The sequence below is a fragment of the Temnothorax americanus genome, unplaced genomic scaffold (assembly GCF_048541705.1).
Source record: "Temnothorax americanus isolate GAGA-0224 unplaced genomic scaffold, ASM4854170v1 Scaffold72, whole genome shotgun sequence".
Taxonomy (NCBI): domain Eukaryota; kingdom Metazoa; phylum Arthropoda; class Insecta; order Hymenoptera; family Formicidae; genus Temnothorax; species Temnothorax americanus.
In genome coordinates, this window is record NW_027509795.1 from 502,298 (window position 1) to 523,723 (window position 21,426).

Sequence of the window (21,426 nt, forward strand, 5' to 3'; positions counted from 1 at the left end):
TACAATCTTCCGGTTTTAATATAAATCAACAAAATTAAAAAAAAAATAATTATTTCTCTTAGTGTACAAACATATAGTTATATAACATTAATGTATTAGAGATTATTTACCATAATGATAATATGCCAATACTATCTTGCGAAGTGCATTGGCGCAAATATATAAAAATAAAATAAATAGTAATAATAAAATAAGTAATAATAAAATTATTGTTAAATTTTGTAGATTCCAAGGATTTATTTAAAATATTTATGTGTTGTGTTTTAGAGAAACTAAATCGTAATTTAAATAAATAGACGCTTTACCCGCTTTACCGGATCTGATTTACTGGATATATATAAATTCTTATATGCCACTACTTAATATATATTACTGATTTTAATCAATAAACAATTTTGCTATAAATTGGAGGACTATAAATATATAAACAAGCCAAAATCAACAAATTTCACATTTATTATTTATTAAAATATGTTATGATGTGTTAATACCAAAATATATAAAGCTTTTATGTAATATATAAAGCTTTTTTTACTACTTTATTATAGATATTTTTGTTATTCTTTACTAAAATAAAAATACTTGTAGTTTGTTATTTGTATAGAATATATCATATTACTAAAAATTTATATTCATACATTACAATATTTTATTTTAAAAAATGTTCAAATTAAGGATGCGATGTTTACAAGATAAAGTGCATAATTAAGTTTAAGAAAAATATCATTATTATGCAAGCTGTGCATTTGTAATGATGGAAATGTTTTGCTTACATGATAAAAACAATTACGCAGATGATAAGAAAGGCTGTCTATGCAAAACATGTTTAATTACTCATACAGTTCATATCTACTCTAAAATAAAAACACGAAATTATATCATCGAAATTAAACTTAATATCTATACGCGTTTAAGTTTTTTAAAAATACAACAAGAGCGAGAGTGCAAACATAAAACATGAATGTCTTTATTTTTTAAATATAAATTTCTATATATATATATATAATTTCATTACCTTTTTGTAAATGCATTAGAGAACTTTACAAAAGCAAATAAATGTATATCTAAATGTATTTCTATCAACAGTAACTATGTACGTAGATTAGAGTTGTGAGGTCAAGAATGGTGTAAAAATGTCATGCAAATGTGAGATTATGTAATAAGAGTGAGATTATATAATATTTATTAGACTTACTGTTACAGATACGAGTTGTTCGGATGTATAAAAACACATATATGGAATTTTTTGCATATTTTTTTATAATTATGTGTCTGCATATGCAATATTTGTGCTCTGATTATATCTTATTATTTATATTTTTAATATTTATATTATACATATTTATCATGTTACATAAATTAATGATTTGTCTTTACATATTTTACTTAAACTCGGACACTATTTTTTGGCAATGTCGGAAATGTTTGACGAACATATTTAGCACGAATCAGATATTAACCGTAACGATTAACAAAAAGAAAAAAATATAAGACGCAAAATTCTCTTTATAATTTCAAACTTGTTCCTGCTGTTGAAGTAACTGTAATTAATTTACGTTTATTACAATCAAAATATTATTAACGGACATTGACGTGTACAAGAGCTATTTTCATAAAATCAAGTATGAGTTTGTTTCACATGAGATTTTAATCATTGACATACTTTTATTACGTGTAAAACAATGTGCAGAACAATTAATCAATACTTTTTAATTAATTAATGATTTTATTTATAAAATACAAATCATTCATATAGTAAATTGATATTTATATGTAATTATTACAGCTAAATAAAAAGAAGAATACAATCTACACAATCTCTCTTCAGATTTTAAGAAACATTTTGTACAAGAAAAAAACTAGTTTTTATCTATTTAATTACTGTTTTCATAAATAAATACTTTGTTACTTACTTAAAGGTTTGCGTAGGCAATGGATCTGATTACCCAAGCAGCAAAATAGGGCGAAATTACGTTTATTCGACCTTCTGATAGGTTCAAAAGTCTGTTCGACCAAGCCCAACTTACGTCGAATCGACGTCGAAAGAAGGTAAGTGGGGAATAAAGTTGAAGTAATTTTACGGTTGAAATTAGGTAATGCAGGGCATTTCGCCTTATAAGTCATAGTCTGATTCGGTGAAATGGACCTATCACAAGGTCGAATATCGGTAATATTTTGGTAATTTTGACCAATTTGTGCCTTCTCTTCGACCTAACTTTTGTCTTTGAAACATCTAGTAGATGGCAGCGTTGCACATCACGAAAAAATATATATTCCATATTAGTTCTACCAAGACGGGTCTATGCTACAGTCATAGCATATGGTTCAAACCAGCCATGGAAACTCGGAGTAAAATATTAATAGAGTCCACCACTACGTCGGTTTTGAAACTGAATATCGTGTGACATGTAACAGAAATATAAGTGCGAAAGAAAATTTTCTGTACAGAATTTTATTTTACTTCGATAAAAGCTACGCGATGTCGAAAATAAATAATTTAAGCAATTATTAATTAATCGTTAATTATTTAGCAATAATATTTTTTGCATTTAGCACAATAAAAATATTTTAATCTTGCACCTAACGTGAAAAGTATCGCAAAATAGATTTTTTTTCAATTCTTAGTTACTCTGAGAGATATAATATAATTTATTTTATAATGCCTATAATTTTAGAAAGCGTTTTGATGTATCATGGCGGACATACTGGTTCTCATAATAATGGCTGATTTAACGTTTTCGTCTGAATTTCGACCTGTAAGTCGAATTTCCCTACTGTGAAAACCAAATACTAAATTTTGAGGGCAGATTTCCTTAATTAGGGCATTTTTACTTCAAAGTCGTTGACTTTGAAAATCGTCTTGTCGATCAATAAGGCATTTTGACTAATAAGTCTGATTTCCCTATTTATAAGTTAAATTGACTTCAAAGATCGACTTCGAGATACGGCGTGCTTCGAGATCTGTGGATCGATATATCGAGAAATGCCGGTCGGCTGTGCCGCGAACGTAAACATTGATCATGAGTTCACCGTGTGACGCGGTCGAGTGCGAACGTGTTTTGTTCTGTAACGACTCTTTCTCGCAAATTCGCTGTTGCTCGCGCGAATCGTCTCGATTATTCTATTTATTACAGTATAGAGAGTTTCTTCTGTACTTCGTAACTTCTTGAAAAATCTCATCCCCCCCGGGTGACGAGCGCCGAATTAATTCCCGTGTGTTTGCGTTTCCTAGCATAACGATCGCAAGCCTTGTACAATGAGAAAAATACAGTAGGAAGATATTAGTGTGTGTCGGGCGTTAACCTCGATTTATTCATTTATCGATGAGGAACAATTTTATTTTCTTCGATAATGCGTCTTACAAAAGGTCTTACAAAATGGATAATTATTTATCAGCAAACAGGAATCGATACGTGCAATAATTATAGATAGGTTATGGTAACTTTCAATAATTTAAGGTCCAAGACCAATAACTAACTCTCAAGGCAATTTTGCTGGGCATTTCGACCTAAACTCGGACCAATTTCCCTTATAGGTCATTTTCCGTGGTAATCTCAACTTTGTAGTTAACTCGTAGTACGGCCGCGAGGTTTATTTCGCGCCTAAAATATTCCCTATTAGTCAAGTCAAACACACAAGATTTATATATGGTAAAAATTAGGTAATCCTGACCAATTAAGTCATATCGCCTACGAAATTGAAATTAGGTAATACAACCAGGTCACATTTCCTTCAAATGGGGGTCTAATTTTGACTTATAAGTTGAATCGACTTTGAAGGCATACTTTTGATCAAAATTTAGTCATTTACAACCTATTGTATAACTTTAAAGTCATTAAACTTTGAAGGCATTTTGTAGGTTTGAACTACGTAATTTTCAACCTGTACTTAAGACTTCAAACGCTATTTGATTTTTAAGACATTTTTTATGTCGAAAGTTGGTAATTCTTAAGGGCAATCTGATTTTGGTTTGGTTAAGATGCCCTGCTTTGCTGCTTGGGTACTCATAAGGTGGTTCTCATTGCCCGATGCCTGGGATGATGGGAGTTTATTTTGATTTTTAAAAATAATTATTTTTTCGTTGATTTTATTAGAATTTAAATACTTATGTTATATTAAATTAAAGCTTAATGTTTTGCAAATTCAATTACTAAAAACTCAAATTAAAAAATTCAAACAAAAAAAATATTTATTAGGCTCCTAATAGCATATTTACTTACTTTTTACACATATTTCTTTAGAATTAAATATTTTTATTTAATTTAAAAAAAGTAAGTAAATATGCTATTAGGAACCACCTAATAATTAAATATTTTTTTTAATTAAAATATTTTTTTTTTAGTGTAGAAACGTTCCTCATGAATAAAAATGTCCATTCGAAAAACGTTGAATAAAATGTTTATTTTCTGATAAAATAATATTTAAAAAACTATTATAGAAACGTTTTGTTTTAATGATAAAGACATTTTAGATAAAGACATTTAAAATTCCTACTTTTGACATCTTTTGAACGTGTTTATGACATCTTTGAAACATGCGTGAGAATGTTCTAAAAGCTTTATGCATATACATTAAGAAATTCCTGAACTGGTGCACATTTGTGCAATAAGTTAAAGTGAAACAAAATATACTTGTCTCACTTTAACTTAATTGCATTACTGATGTGCGCACCAGTTCAGGTCAGGAAGTTCTTCAAAACGGAACACACGTATAAATGTTCTTTCAATCGTCACGTTCAGCAGAACGTTTACTTTGCAACTGCTGGAAGTTTTCTAAGCTCAGATTTGTCCGATGACAAATAGATTAAAACCGGTAGGACAAAATTAATTTAAGAAATAAGTGGATATATGTGCATGAATAAAATGATTTATTTTGTGCAATAATAATTAGTGGAATATAAATTTAAATGTTTTAAAAAAGGCTATTAAAGCTATTATATATGTAGATAAAGCAAATTGTAATTTTGAAAAAAAAATTTAACAAATAGGTATTTTTGTTAACTGTAGAAACGTAAAAAATACGTTTCTTAAATCATGGTTTCAAAAACATTTTTGTTCAAACGTTTCTTAATGGTTTTTTACGGTTATGAAACTATGTATATGTTCAAAATACATATATGAAACTAATATGTGCTATACCTGGGTAATTTACTAGTTATTTACTATTTAATACGCGTATATCAAGTGATCGATGTAAACTAGGCCAATCGACAATATATCTACCATTTGAACAATGTAGAAACGATGAGTCAATGTTTTCTTAATAATGACAGCTGAGAATATACGTCTTTGGCCGAGAACAAGAAAGAACAAGAACGCAATACTCATGAAAGCTGCGAATGGACGTTAATGTATCATACTAAAATGTTAATATATCATGCTAATCGCATTATCTGATAACGCGTAGCATATAAATGATAGTCATCCTTGTGTCCAGGCTCATTAGTTTTGCAAAGAAGTTGAGGAAATCATCGACAAAGTCACGACCGAAAGACAGAAGATATCGGAGCAAAGAAGGATCATGGCAGGGACCTACAATCTTCTATGTCTTGCCGTAATCGCAATAGCGTTTACTAACGTAATCGCAGTCGATTATTGCAACTTGGACTCGTGTAAATTAACAGGGAGTACTCATACTCTGTGCAAATACCCCGTAAGTGACAACAGCCACATATACTGCAGAACACTTCATTTTAAACAAATATACCCCAAAACTTTTATTTTTTTTTTAATTTTAGAAGAAAATGTTTCAGACGGAAAGTTGTATGGTTTGTAGGAGAACAAATAATAATAATAAAATTAATTTTCGGATAAAAAATCTATTTCTCAAGATCACGTAAAGTCATCTTCAATATTTTTATTCCATTTTTAATAACAGAATCTTGTAGTTGATGTTGAGACGTTTCCTAAGACCTATAATAGTTAGTATTTTTGTTAAGAACTTGCGAAGATATGATATCGCGTATTTTCCGATACCACCGACATTGCATAGAATTACACAAGGTGGCTATCTCCAAGGCTAAAGTTGCATTTTTTTTATTTATCTAATTGCACAGCAAACTATAATTATATATAGGTGTATTTAAGGTAATTTAAAGTTTTAAAATACCGCGAAAATGACGAATCGTGAAGTCTACGCGTATGGCCTGTTGCCTGTTTGTCTTACACGTATATACCCACGCACATACACATATCCATCCACACACATCCAGCCACATACACACACATTTGCGCGCGTATAATACGCACACGCATACGTATACTTTCACATAAGAAAGGTATAAATTTGTGCAAATATTATTACCGCGTGAGAGAATCAGAAAATACGCGATATCATATCTGCGCGAGTTTGCAACAAAAATATTGACTTATATAATATTATACGTCTTTGGAAACGTCTCAACATCTGCTACAAAATTCTGTTATTAAAAATGGGGTATTTTATTTAAGATAGTTTATCCGTGACAGTACTGTCAAAAAGTCAATAACAGACAAATGATATACAAATAGTATATAGTATTTGGCTGGGATTGTACGCGTTATGCATATGTTATCTCATGTACAGATATATAGACATTAATGTGTGCTATTAGATGCTCTTCAAAGGTTAGTTGTTCGAGTGTCGTACAGCATCTTATAAAGATAAACTTAACTCTTAAAACAATCTTAAATATAAGATCTGACTATGAATACCGGCCTAAGTCAGCGTCAAAACATCCGACCACCTCATAGACGTAATATACAATAGACTTAACATTGCCATTGAAGAGCTTCCGGCAAGATCTGAAGAAGATATGCTTGCGAAGATATGCTTGCTTTCTTTTTCTAATTGTCATAATTAGAAAAAATGTTGGAAATTGTAGCTTGTTTCAGGTTTCCTATTATTATATGTTTAACTTTCACCAATAACAAATTAATTTGTTATAAATTTTTTTTATAACATGGTACGAAAGGTACGATTTAAGCAGCCGGTCGCCTAAATCCTACCTCCTTGAAAGTATCAAATTATGAATAAAAATAATTAAAAATATAAGATTAATTTGAAAAAACCATTAACTAATACCTGTTTTATTAATAATTATTAAAAAAGATCAAATATTTAATAATTAATAAATAACAATAATAAAAAAGTAAGAATGTCACTGTCATGTTTATATAGGTAATCTAAATTATGCACGTAACCTAGAGATATGTGCACCTGAGTATATACAGCACGAGTTTCCTAGATCGTATCGGTATGATATAGGAAACCTTGTGGTTGTACGATTTAAGAAAATTGACAGATTTTATAAAAATATCAATTTAATCTTTATAATAATCACAAATATGTATATGCAAAGAATGTAAAATATTTTACATATAAACCTTCTTTTATAAAAATATAAAAATTTATAATAAAATTGCATGGTTACATTATTATCAGCTATATAAATTGATTAAAAATTAACTAGTTATAAAACTAACTCAATAATTGGTTGTATCTGAATTTTTAAAACGTTATTAACACGCACAAAACAAGATGTAATCTGTTAAATTTTTGTTTATATTACTCATTTCTCATTTATTTTACATTTTTGTTACTAACAAAAGTGTTGCTTGTATTAAGTAATAATATAAAATATTGATGAGGTACGATATAGGCCGATTTAGGTGTTGCGACCTGTACGCAATTCTCCCTTATACAGAATAATATGCACAGAAACAATACCTTTGTTTCTGTATTGTCCACGTTTATTTTATTTGCAAATTTATATTTCTCAAATATTTTATATTTTTGCGGTTTTCATGCATTTATAAAAAATGGTAATATTTGTACAAAACTTACCTTTTTTTTAAGTGCATAAAAAAACGCGTCAAGTGCAAGCTTCGTAAGCTTTTTAGAAGCACTTTTATTGAAAAAAACTTTGATTTAATTTACTTATAATTTCATTTGTATTTTTTGTTACAAAAACAATTATATCAGAAGGTTTGCGCCAAAAGTGAATATGATAAATTAAATTAGTAATAACATATCTAATTTTCTTAGCCTGCGTTTGTTTATTCACATTGAAAACTACTGGGAATGAACAAACGCAGGCATAATTATGTTTCTTTATCATACTTGTTGTGTACCTGTTCTTTCTTACATGTCTTCTTTTACATATATCCTGGAACACAGCGATAAGAAAAAAACGAGTATACAACAAGTATAATAAAGAAACATGATTTTTTTTTATAAAATCAGATGTTACTAATTAATTTATTATATTCATTTGGCGCAAATCTTCCGATATCATTATTATTGTAGTCTAAAATACATTTCATATGGAGAGTTTAAAAAAACAAGCTTGGTCAAGAAATTAGAGTACCAGAAGATGTGGTTAACGAGCTTTTAGCAGTCTTTATATTTTATATGTCTCTATTCTACACATCTAGAATATAGATATTTTCTGCTGTCTCGATAAATATCGATCGAACGACGTCCCTTCACGTACGAGTACCTATATAACATGTCAGCAAAAGCTCGAAAGACAACAGTGTGCGAATTTCACACATTAAAATGAGAATGGAACAAATATTTATTCGAGAAAACTGTTAAGGCAGTTTTATGGGAAAAAGGCGCCAACATTTTTGTCGTACTCGATGAAGATTGAGAATCAGTTTTAATTAAATTTTAATATTTAAATATTTGATTAAATAGTTAAATGTTTAATAAAATTGCTGTTCTATATTAACTAACAATTATATATATATATTCTTACTTACATTTCTCTTTATTTTTATAAAATATTATAAAATTTACATTTACTAAAATAAGAGTAAATTAGATAATTTACATAGAAGCATGATTATATAAAATTTAATGTTAATTTTAATGTTAATGTATTTAACATTGCTTTGAACATACAGAGTAATTTGTATAATATAAAGTGACCGATTTAATTATTAGTGAAGACATATGAAATTGTATGATTAAACCGATACTGTCTAATTCATTACATAAAAATAGTGCAAATTTCTAATTTGCACTTGGCTTCCTCATAAAAGAAGTGACGTCTTAAGATGCTAATACAGCCCTCTGATTGGCTGATGACGCCTTGAATATAAGACCCGACTATGAATACCGGCCTTAAAGAATTACATAAAATAGAAATAGAGAAGACTGAAGAATATAACAAAATAAAAAATAGACCGATATCTTAAAATTTCTAGAAGTTAAAGTTATTACAGACATTTTTCTAAAAATTAGGGACTTTTGATCGCATATAAAGCTGAGTCTAATCAACCAAATCTTAAAGAATTATATATAAAATAGGGGTAGAAAAAAAAGACTGAAAAATATAATAAAATTAAAAATAGATCGATATCTCCAAATTTGCGGAAATTAAAGCATGGCATAAACAAACATTTCTGCAAATTCAAAATTTTATTAAAAATGAACCCCTTAATTATTAGCAATTTTTATTAATTCTATTATATTTTTCAGTTTTTTCTACCTCTATTTCATATACAATTCGTTAAGATTTGGTTGATTCGTTCTGGAGTTATAGAAATTTCGGTAAATTTGGCACATATACATACACACATACACACATACCGACATTTTTTAAAATAGCGATTTTTCGACGTTTTGAAACATTCTGAACACATTGGCAAAAGCAACTGAAAAAAAATTTTTTTTACGAAAACAAAGCTTCCTCTATGAGGAAGCAAAAAGGTAAAGTAAAGTACGATGAGGAACGCTTGTAAAAAAAGGAGTAATATATGTATAAAACTTAAGATATTCCCTTTTTCTACAAAGTGTTTCTCATCGTACTTTTTCTTGCACAAGTAATCAATCTTGACTCTCGAGAATATTTTGTCGCAAAACATTTAGAGGTGAGAATGACAATTTTGAGCTTACCGACATTATTCAGTTTCGCTGTGCTTATAATGTTTTTGACCGCGGCGTAATACCGATTGCATACCGACACCGCCATAAGATATCTCTCGACTTGGTTGATTGCTCAGTCATCGATATCATATTCCATATTTTTCATAGCCAATTCTCTCTTTTTTAGAGCAGAAATATATATAATATATATACAATATATAATCAAGAGACACGGTAGTGTCTCGCGTCAAGTACACGCGGAGCGAGACCGACCGTGACTCTTTTACGCGACGCGACGATTTGCGAATACTCGAGATGTTGAGATATTAATAACATATAATAATATAATATTTCAATATTCGAACATTTTAATAAATAATAAATAATTAATTTTTTCGTCAACTGCTTCATGCCACTAATTCAGCGTTAATGTGAACAACTACTTCTAACTACTTCTAACAAAAATAATTTTACATGGAAATTATTTGGACGTTTTTTACGTAAAATTTGACGATTTTGGACATTAAACTAGAATATTTCAACCTACAGGACAAAAGTAAAGACAATTTTGTGACAATAACATGAACCGAATCGAATCGACGATTCCCACCGAGAAACGCAATTGGTTCAGCCATTATAGCTGAATGAGAAATCTTGTTTGCGCCCAACTAGTTGGGCGGCGTAAATATCTACATATATATCGCTAGTGTCTTAATTGCTTCGCACACTTGGAACGGGACACTATACCGTGTCTTTTGATAAAGCAAACAATAATACCGACAACGTCTATATTATGTACACTATTATAGAATAATGTTTTCTTAACAAAACAATAGAGAACGGAAAGAAGGAAAAAGACAATGTTCGTGCAAATTGTGAATAAACTAAAATGCTAATGTGTTATGCAAAATTGCATTTACTGATAACACGCTGCATATAAATTGTAACGTGTTCTGTTCGGGCTTAGTAGTTTGCATAGAAATTTAAAAAAATATTGATATAAAGCGACGCGATCGAAAGTTAGAAAATATCAAATCAAAAAGGGATAATGGCAGGAATCTGCAATCTTCTGTTTCTTGTCGTAATCGCGATATTTACTATCGTAACCGCGGATTACTGCAATTTGCGATCATGTAGCGAGAAACATAGTCACACTGTGTGCAAATATTCCGTAAATAACAATATAAGCCATATACGCACGAATGGAAAAATGACATCTTGTACTCTTACAATCAGCGAAATTCTTCGTAATATCTCAAAAGTATATCTTAACAAGCAGTAGTTTACATTACTTACTCTTGAAAAAAAAACTGTTCTTAAAATCATGAATCTATAGACTATTTAAAAAGTGAAAATTAATTAAAGCAATTTATTCTTGTACATAAAATGCTTTCAAAGAAAACTGTAAAGACGCAATATAAATATCTATCGCAATTATAAAGAATTTTATAATTATTATATAATGACATTAATAAGGAAAAATAATATTTCTCTAACTTTGTAATTGTTAAATATATCATAGTTAAAATAATATTAAGTTTATTCTGTATAATATCGGTAACATCCGCAGCATTTATAGATATTTATAAGCATAACAGTATTTAAAAATTAAGTAAAAATAGTTATTCAGATTGTTTGATATACACATATTCTTCTTCTAAGTTTTATAATTTGATATCTGACATATTGTACTTTTACTATGTACTTTTATGGCTTCTATGCACATTATAAAAAGTCTTTGCGCATTTATTATCTTATGTTGTGAAAGAGATGAATTTATGCTAGGCAAGAAATAAATTGTCTTCTTATTTGATAAGATCACGATTTTGTCGCAAATTTTAGGAATATAGAAAGAAAAATTAAGGAAATTGTTGCAAATTATGCGTTTCACAACACATTTCATAACGAGAGAGAATATAATATGTATATGCGTAATGATAATGGCCTTGTATCACAGTTCATACCTAACGTAATCGTTCTTTTGTTTTCTGTTTTAAAAAAATTTATTAAAGATTTCTATTTAGATTTAGGCTAAATATGTATTAAAGTTAAAAAAGAAACTTATAGTGATTTTTTTTTAAGTCAAGTACTACATAATTTCAATGAAATAATATATTTGATATTAAAATTTAAATTTGTAGGTCACATATTTTAAACATTTGATGTCATTCCTAATGATAGTAAAAAGAAAAGTACCAAATATATGTATAATATCAATTGTGAGTAATTTCTCCGTTATGTTTTGCACGCGAAAGTTGTTTAAATTAATTAATAGAAAAAGATAATACAATAAAAAATTGGGATTTTTATTTAAAAAATCGAAAGTGACCTTTACATGATTTTTACGCCTACATTCAAGATCAAACGAATAATACTATGTTATGTTGCCCTCATAACCCTTCAACTTTTATCTAAGACGTTTTTTAGTGTAATGCATATTTTCAGAAATAACAGTTTGTAACACTTTAATTCACCTTGTATAATATATAAAAAAAATTATTTTATTTAAATTATTTTTCGTCTATATGGAAAAAAAATTTAATTTCTCTTTTTTAGAAATAAATATCGTTAAAGTTTTTTTTAGTAAGAGGACATTTGACTTATATATTAGAAATATACTCTTATGCCTAATTTCACAAAATCATGTTATAGTCATCAACACCAGCGGCAACATGCGGACAGGTATCTAGTGTTGGCCTTAATGAAAATGACAAGCAGGCTATAGTAAAAAAACACAATGAACTGAGACAAAGAGTTGCGTCGGGTCAGGAAAACAGAGGAAACCCAGGTGGGCAACCTCCGGCGGTTAGCATGCCAGATTTGGTAAGATATAATAAATAATATATTATTACAGTAAATTAAAAAATATAATAATCGGAAAGAAATTAGAGAGCGAAGTAAAATTGTGTTTTAACCGCGGTTTGGCTTAAAGAGAGATTCAATTGTTTCTTTTATATTCTGTTTTTTAATAAACTAAAAATTAGCGTAATAACAGTTTATATTAACGAGCATTTATTCAATTGATTTTAATTTCGCAAAGTGATTGAATAGCAACATTGTGTTCGTCTATATGTATAACTAAAACAATTGCATAAAAATATTGTAGAGTTTCTTCCGATGGTTTACAATTATAATAAACGAAAAAATTCAAAGATAGTATACTAAATAGTATAATTTTATATGCTGTATAATATGTATAATACGAAGAAGAAAACATATTTGAATTAAATATTTATTTCAAACTAGAATTTATATAATATAACAAAATATAAAATTACATACATACATATATGTACAGATACTACACACGCACACGCACATACGCAAGTATATACGCACGCACACACGCACACACGCACGCACGCACGCACGCACACACACACACACACACACACACACACACACACGCGCGCGCGCACAGTATTATATGTATGTATATATATGCACATACATTTTCTTAGACCTGGGATAACGAATTGGAAAAAATTGCGCAAAGATGGGCCAATCAATGCAATTTTAATCATGACAAGTGCAGAAATGTGGGTAAGTATCGACTTACATATTAATTTATATACAATTGTAAATTAAATATATGTATTCTTTAATTTATTTATTAGCATGTAACACGTGTTATTACAGATAGATTTGCAGTTGGTCAAAACATAGCCCAAAAATCCTCTACAGGAGGAAACAATTTCCCTGTGGAAAGCTTTGTCGAAATGTGGTACGATGAAGTAGATAAGTTCGATAAAAATAAAGTTTCCAAATATGAGTAAGTATTTCTGTAATATTCTGATCACATATACAGGGTGTCCCAAAATTGGACCGATAAATTTGGTGTAGTTATAAGGGATATAACATCATAAGCAACAAACATTTATTGTCAATTAATCTACGTCTGCAAATAAACCATTTTGACACTAGAGTGAATCAAAGATTGTTTACGTCTAGCTAGTCTAGAAGTACATTATTTTCAGGATTCGTGAATTCATAAACCGACGTTGATTCACATGTAAAATGATTCTTAATACATGTACGCATATTAAATTTGAATAAAATATCTTTAAACTTTTTCCAAATTTCCGAAATTTTCATATTTTTTTCAAAACTTTAACACCCTGTATATAAGAAATAATTGCGCGTAAATAATTTTATATGTATATACAATAGTATTGATTATAAAATACTTTTAAAAACGCGTTTATAACATATTTCTTAATGTGTTTGTAAAATAATTTATTTATAGATTTGTTCCGAATACAGGCCACTATACCCAAGTGGTCTGGGCTGACACAAAAAAAGTCGGTTGTGGACAAATAAGCTATAAATCCAATGGCTGGAATACGAAATACGTAGTTTGCAATTATGGTCCAAGTGGAAATTGGATCGGTCAGAAAATATATGAAGTTAAAAAATAAATCCGATCAAAAGATTAAAGATGTAATATAAAAAGTAATGGCGCAAAAGAAAATGGAAAAGTAAATAAGAGTTGCAAATATGTCTTGTCAGTAGAAACAGACAGTTGCAATTGTTATGTAATGATATTAACCAGAAGGCGAAATAACGTTTTCTTCTTTCTCTCCCTTTCTCCCTTTCTTTCTCTTTAATCATCTGTTAAATATCAAGTTTTCTCTTGCAAGCTTTTATTCTTTAATTATAACTTTTTAACGCAAGACAAAAGATAATAACTTATTATGTAATTTTTGTTGTTCTAATATATATATCGAAATAAAGATGTGCAATAAATAAAATGATGCAAATTTTTTTACCTTTAAGTAAGTTTTAATTGGTGGTGTAATTAAAAAGCAGAAAAGATAAAGTAATTATCTAAAATATTTTTGTTATAAGATATCCTTGTGAGAAAGAATCAAAATTAACTACTAGGATATTATTACAGTGTATGATATAAACTATAAATAAAACAAGTAATTACTCATCAAGTTTCGTTCTTTTTCTCGCTTGTTCAGATAATTGACCGGGCAAGTCAGGTCGTTCTTGACTTTGACGTTCTGCAGAGAGATCCATATCATAACCCGTTGAACTCTTGAAGTGCTTTCTCTGCATTAAAATGTGGTGTAATTAAAAAAAAAAATTATATAAAATATTACCGTTGTAAATTATTCTTGTGCAGAAAAGTTTATATTTAAATAGAAAAATTTAAATAGTAACAATGTCATTATACAGTCGAATCTCGCTAACTCAAACGTCAAGGGAACAGAAAATAATTCGAGTTATCGAATATTTCGAGTTATAGAGGTGTGAAAAAAATTCAACTTATAGAGGTTTTGAAATTATACTTAAATAACTCAAAGTTACCGTAAAAAACAACAGAATAACAAAAAGATTTTAATAACTAATAATTTTTAAAGAAGTAATCTTATATTTATTTATAGAGATGCATATAGAGACATTTAACAGCCGCAATCACTTTAAACTATTCCGATAAAGTTAACGATTTTAATTTTCTGTCTGAACTCATTTCCGAGCTTGTACTTATGAATCTAAAAAAAATAACAATAAATATTAAAAAAATATAAAATAATTTTTAAGTTATATAAAGTAATAAAATATAATTAATTAAAATTCTTACGTGTTAAGAGAGAGAAGCACGTTTGAACATCTCAACGAGTAACTATGACTATATGTTAAATAAAGTAAAGTCAGCAACAGTAAAAAATCATTAAAAAAGTCATACTAAATAAACAATAATGTCAAAACAAATAAACTGAGACCAAAAACTATGTACTCCTTATTATTTTGCCATATATTTGCATTTAAAATTTTGTCAGTTCTTAGAATGTAGGCGTTTTTTATTGCCCCAACCTAGGAACCCTCTCTAAATATAGAGAACTGGGCAAGCACAGCAATATACTCTCGGTGGGTTGCCATCCCCATGACATCCGAGAGGTAGCGATCGCGAAATCTGACAAAACCGTCTTGGTTCTAACCGGATTTGAACTCGGTTCTCCGGCTCACTAGACCAGCGCACATATCTCTGCGCCACAATCGCCACATTTAAAATTTTGTCAGTTGTTTTAGCAAATAGACAAAACAAAGAAGAAAGAAAGAGAAAGAAGCTGATGCAAAATACATCAATTTATAATATTAACCTTTATATCTTGAAACAATTCGAGTTATTATAGAGGTAAACTAAGGTAATAGTCCAGTCGGCAAGTAAATTTGAAAATCGACTAATTAGGACAAAGTTACAAAAAATTTTAATCGCTTTGTTTGGGTGTCAGTAATGACATATTAAGTTTTCCACCTCCCCTGTGGTGTGCTTCGGCCGCCATCTTAGAAGAAAAGAGTGAAAAATCGGTTTTTCGCGAATATCTCGGTTTCCATTATAGACTTAGGCTAAAATAGTTTAATACAATATTGTAGGAAATTAAATTCTCTACAAAAAAGGAAGTATAGGTTTTTTTCCTACGACCAATAGTTTTGGCGCTGGAGCCGAGAAAAGTAGGATACTTTTTGTAACAAACGGTTTCAGCAACTTTATCTCGCCGTATCTCACTTCTCAGAGGCTGTAGTATACTTTTGAACTCGTTTCCTCACCACCTTGCGGTAAAGTTAGTGGCGCGTTTTTTTTTATGTGGTGTCCCCCCTGTAGGCCTAATCCACTCAGTTTATTATTAAGATTATGAGAATTTTTTTGCCAAGGTTTTCTTAATTATTCAATAATATAATTAAACTCGTGAAAGTGTCAACAATTTAAAACGGCGAATGCGAGTCATCAGGCACGGAACGTAGTGCGCAAATAAAAAAAACCGTTATAAAAAAATTAATTATTCTAATCTTGATCTTTTTTATGTAGAGGGTTGGCAAATGTCATTTTCCGCAGCATCTTCCTTTTCTTCAATATTATCTTCCTTTTCTGCTTTTTCTAGTTCTTGTTCGTTGTTCGAATCAATCTTATTGTCAGGATCGGTCAATGTTTCCTCAAAATGTTGAACAGTTACGTCGATTTCTTCATCGTCACAGTGATCTATTATAATGTCGATGTTTGTGCATGCTTGACCTCAACAATTGAAACAAGTCACAGTGCATCGCAATCCAGCTTTTTTGCAACAGCAATTTGCTTTGCAGCCTTCCGATGCATCTTCCGCGCAGAACAGACATGTCGTCTTGAAGTCGAAAGATGCGGAATGCTTGATCTTCGGGAGCCGATTACACTAGGAACAGCTTTCTCCTTGGCTCTCAGTGATGCAATTTATAACTTTTTTATTTATATAAGTTTTCCGACACTTGACGTGCACAGTTACACAGTTTAATCCCCTTAGGAATAATTGTTTATTGTTTTTTCTCTCTCTACTGCTCTCGATGAGAGTTTTAATCCTTCTCTCTTTGACATCAACTGTATCACCGCGGGATAACGTCTCCTCACAAATAAAACACTGCTCTAAATTCATAATTTTATTTTAGTATAAGAACACGAAAAACACATGCAACGTCGACCAAAGCCAATGCTATACTAAATTTTGACCTGAGCCCAGCCACCAAAGGACATATTGTAAACAGGACATTGTAAACAGTGAGATAATCGTCATAAATATATCTTTTAATTTATTTAAAATCTTGGATGCTCCCCTCTCTTCTAGCTTTTAACAAGGAGTGTTTATAGCATTGTCGATAACATATATATATATATATATATATATATATAGCTTATAGTTATAGCTTGTTCAGCTTCATCCGTTAACCAACAGACACATGCGCATCTATGCCTATAACTATAGATATTTGAGTTGTTACTTTCGCCCCGCCTTACTTTTGACGCCGCTCTACCCTACATATATATATATATATATATATATATATATATATATATATGTAGATATGTAGAATAGAGCAATTTTAAACAATCTTAATTATAAAGCTTTTAGTATTATAAAATAAAATTTCAAATACACGGAATAACTAAAATAATCTACATTATAACATAACTAAATTTTAAAGGAGAAAAGAAGAATTAAAATTTACGTACTAATTATGTATATTTAATTATATGTATTATACATGTACATAAATAATTTCACTTACTGCATAGGTGCACATTGTATGACCTTTGATTTTTTAACAAAATTTTAGATTGCAATAATCTGTCGCATATGTACCAGCAAAGTTTTCCGCTACTATACTACGTTTATTTTGTAACTGTTGGAAGTTTTCTAAGCTCAGATTTGTCCGATGATAAATATAGATTAAGACCAGTAGGACAAAATTAATTTAAGTAAATATAAGTACGTGGAAATATTGCATAAAATAACTTATTTTGTACAATAATTAGTGCAATATAAATTTAAATGTTTTAAAAAAGGCTATTAAAGCTATTATATATAAAGTAGAGCGGGGTCAAAAGTAACGCGGGGCGAAAGTAACAACTCAAATATCTATAGCTAGTTATAGCTATATAGATATAGCTAAGATATAGCTTATAGATATAGCTTATAGTTATAGCTTGTTCAGCTTCATCCGTTAACCAACAGACATATATATAGTTAAATTTATATTATTTATAATTATATAATATTAATATTGTACATACCATGCACATATACATTATACACAATTAGAAAAGAATGTTACCCCGAATTCTGCTAAAATTTAATTGTATTAATCCCACTATACGATTGAAAATATTTTTAATTTTTACCTACAATTTCTTAGACCTGGGATAAAGAACTAGAGATAATTGCGCAAAGATGGGCCAATCAATGCTCTCGTGGTCATGACAGTTGTAGAAACGTCGGTGAGTATAATAATCTATGCAATTAAATTTTTAATCGCATATTTTGATATATTTATCGTTATAAATAATAAATCGCAGAAAGATTCTCAGTTGGACAAAATATAGCCTCATCATCAAATAAGTCTACTTTGGAAGAAATGATTCAATCATGGTACAATGAAATAGCTAATTTTCATAGACGTTACATTTCCACGCAAGTATTTCAAATAGGTATTGAATCTTTTAATCAGACATATTTTGCGCGTTTAGTTAACAAATATGTATATTAAAGCATAAGGCATCTAAATTAATTTTTAAAAGTTATTTTTTTTGACCACGTTAAAAATTTTAATGTTAAAAAGTACCGAAAAGATATTTTTGTGAAGAAAAGATACTAGATTTTTGTGAAGAATAAATTCTATCAGTTTAATCCTTTAAAGCGCACACATCCATGATATTCGATATAAAAATAATCTGTACATAGATACTACGGCCATAGTGGCGAAGTGGGACATTATACTCAGATTGTCTGGGCCGACACGACGAAAATCGGATGCGGACGAATAAAGTACAAGGAACCAAATGGTTGGACTATGCATTATTTAGTTTGCAACTATGGTCCAACTGGAAATGTAATATATATATAGGCAAAAAAATATATGAAATAAAAAAATTGATTTTTTATCATCCTCGATAATTTAATTTGAAGGATGAAGAAAGTAGCACAACGTAAAAGTAAATATATGTTTTATCAAAAGGCCTCATCTCTTCTCTTATACATGAATATGATGCTTTATCGAACACACTTATAGCGTTTTTCACTGGCAGAGCCGGTGCGCACTCAGTGCACATTAAAGCCGTCGTACACAAACCCACGTAAAGTGTATGTTTAATATAATCGGGTTAAATCATGAAATCCTCAATATTCTTTATTGCACTATTTGGTAAAATATGTACTGAGTATTTTATCAGTCAAAATATTTGCATTTTACTTTAAATATTAGAGACTAAATCAGTGTACAACGGCTTTAATGTGCACTGAGTGCGCACCAGTTCTGCCAGTGAAAAACGCTATTAGTAGGTATCGGCGAAACGATGAAAATATCAATGACAAAATCTCTTGTAGAAACTTTAAGATATAGCTGTAAATAAAGATAGTTGCATTGAATTTTTTAGAAGAACATTCTTGTCTAAGATTTTTGCGCCTATGATATAACTATTTTCAACGTTTTCCTCCAAAATGTCTCATCTGCTCGGATTGCATCCTGGGGGCAGCCCCCTCGATTAACGGATTACATTACTCGCACCTTCTTCCGTTTACAAACTACTCATCCCCGCGGGTAGTCCAGCCTCCATGCCGTGGTGATCCTGCGAGCGATCCTGTATAGCTTTCAGGTGCGCGCAACGAAAAACGTCAGCGCGTATTCATCGTCTCTGAATTGCGAATGGATACGAGCGATATACCCATATATCAGAAAGTCAGCGGCGCCCTGGGTGAGCCCGTGTGGCTTCCCGGTGAGCGCGAGAACACACACTCGTCCTCGCGCGCGGGCGCGCGCACAGCACACATGCGAGGGAACGTGAGAGATTCCCCCGAAGAAGAAGCGATATCGCGCGTAAGGCAGGAGGGAAGGTGGCCAGCCATTAGGGGCTCTAAGCGCTTTTTAAAACCGGATTCCGGGAGGAACGTATCGAGTGTCGGATGCGCAACAATGACGCGGGCAAACATTCCGATATACAGGCCCACCCGCGGCGTGCGTCGCTGCACAAAGAACGCGATCTGCGATATGGACGGCGCAACACGCAGGTAATGTTTGGACGCGCGTAGAAGGCGAGAAGAATAAACGGTGACGGCGAAAGCGGAAGAATTTGTATTCGCTGACAGCGATTTCCTCGGAGCGACAGCTATTAGGGGATCGAAGCCTTGTAAATTCACTGCAAGTCCAGGTAGTGACGTAAACGTTATTCGCGATTGCCGCAATCGATCGCTATATACGGTATATGCGCATTAAAAAAATGTTAATATACAGAGCGCATGCGAAATTGTAATACAAGCGAGAATAAGGTAATTCCTCGTGCCAAGATAAGTCGAAATTGTAGAATTTTTTTTCGTACGAGGCTTCGTTTTCAGAATAGGGTAACTGATGGGGGGGAATATGCCAGTATGGGGAATATGCCACTCGTTATGTTTAACAAAGCTACGGCTAGGAGCGTTGTTTTAAATACTGTGAAATTGTTAAAAGTATTATATCTGACGTTTTGCCCAAGTTTTAACTTACTTCCTGTCAGTATTATAGTTTTTATGGGGTAAGTACAGTATGACAAGTATGACAACGCGCTTTTTAGAATTTTCTTAGTGTTTTATTGAAATTGTAATAAAAATATTCTTTTACATGTTTTTAGACAAGAATGCCCTTCTAAAGTTATATTACTATACATGTTTGTATATGTGGCATATTACCCCCATGTGGGGGTAATAATGCCACATAAAAATATTTCATTAAAACCATATATAAATAACAAATAAAAAAAGAAAAAAGAAGACCAGTATGCAAAGATACCTCGAAAAGAAAGAGAAATAGGAAAAAAATCATATTTTTCTTAAGTGTGGCATATTCCCCCGAGTTACCTTAAACAATTTTAAAAATCTATCATGCTGCATCCTTGAACCGCCCTAAAATATATCAACTTCAACTTCAATGTGATGGATATAGTCAAGTTGCCAAAATGCGAGGAGAAAAGTTACTATCGTGAATAAATTTATAAATCGTAAATTTTTCATCTTTATTTTACCTGAAGAGAAAATAAAGCATATGAAGTAGGATAATCCACTTGTTTGTTTT

At 30.5% G+C, this 21,426-nt stretch overlaps 2 protein-coding genes across 4 annotated transcripts; both read left to right on the plus strand.

Annotated features, from left to right (window-relative positions):
* Positions 1–4,674: 4,674 nt before the first annotated feature.
* LOC143906519 (venom allergen 3-like) lies at positions 4,675–14,271 on the plus strand. Of its 3 annotated transcripts, XM_077422657.1 has the most exons (7): positions 4,675–4,812; positions 5,273–5,365; positions 5,437–5,652; positions 12,505–12,675; positions 13,314–13,395; positions 13,492–13,624; positions 14,099–14,271. In XM_077422657.1, the coding sequence occupies exons 3-7, from the start codon at positions 5,521–5,523 to the stop codon at positions 14,268–14,270; spliced, it is 690 nt and encodes a 229-aa protein (XP_077278783.1). In that variant the 5' UTR covers positions 4,675–4,812; positions 5,273–5,365; positions 5,437–5,520; the 3' UTR covers position 14,271. The 3 variants fall into 3 exon arrangements, with proteins under 3 accessions (XP_077278783.1, XP_077278782.1, XP_077278784.1); XM_077422656.1 differs by lacking the exon at positions 5,273–5,365; XM_077422658.1 differs by lacking the exons at positions 4,675–4,812; positions 5,273–5,365; positions 5,437–5,652 and adding an exon at positions 10,838–11,023.
* A 2,528-nt stretch (positions 14,272–16,799) lies between these two features.
* Positions 16,800–20,708, plus strand: LOC143906523 (venom allergen 3-like). The gene is made up of 4 exons (XM_077422663.1): positions 16,800–16,856; positions 18,523–18,604; positions 18,683–18,814; positions 19,068–20,708. Exons 1-4 carry the CDS (start codon positions 16,800–16,802, stop codon positions 19,148–19,150), a joined length of 354 nt encoding a protein of 117 aa, XP_077278789.1. The 3' UTR covers positions 19,151–20,708.
* Positions 20,709–21,426: the final 718 nt, after the last annotated feature.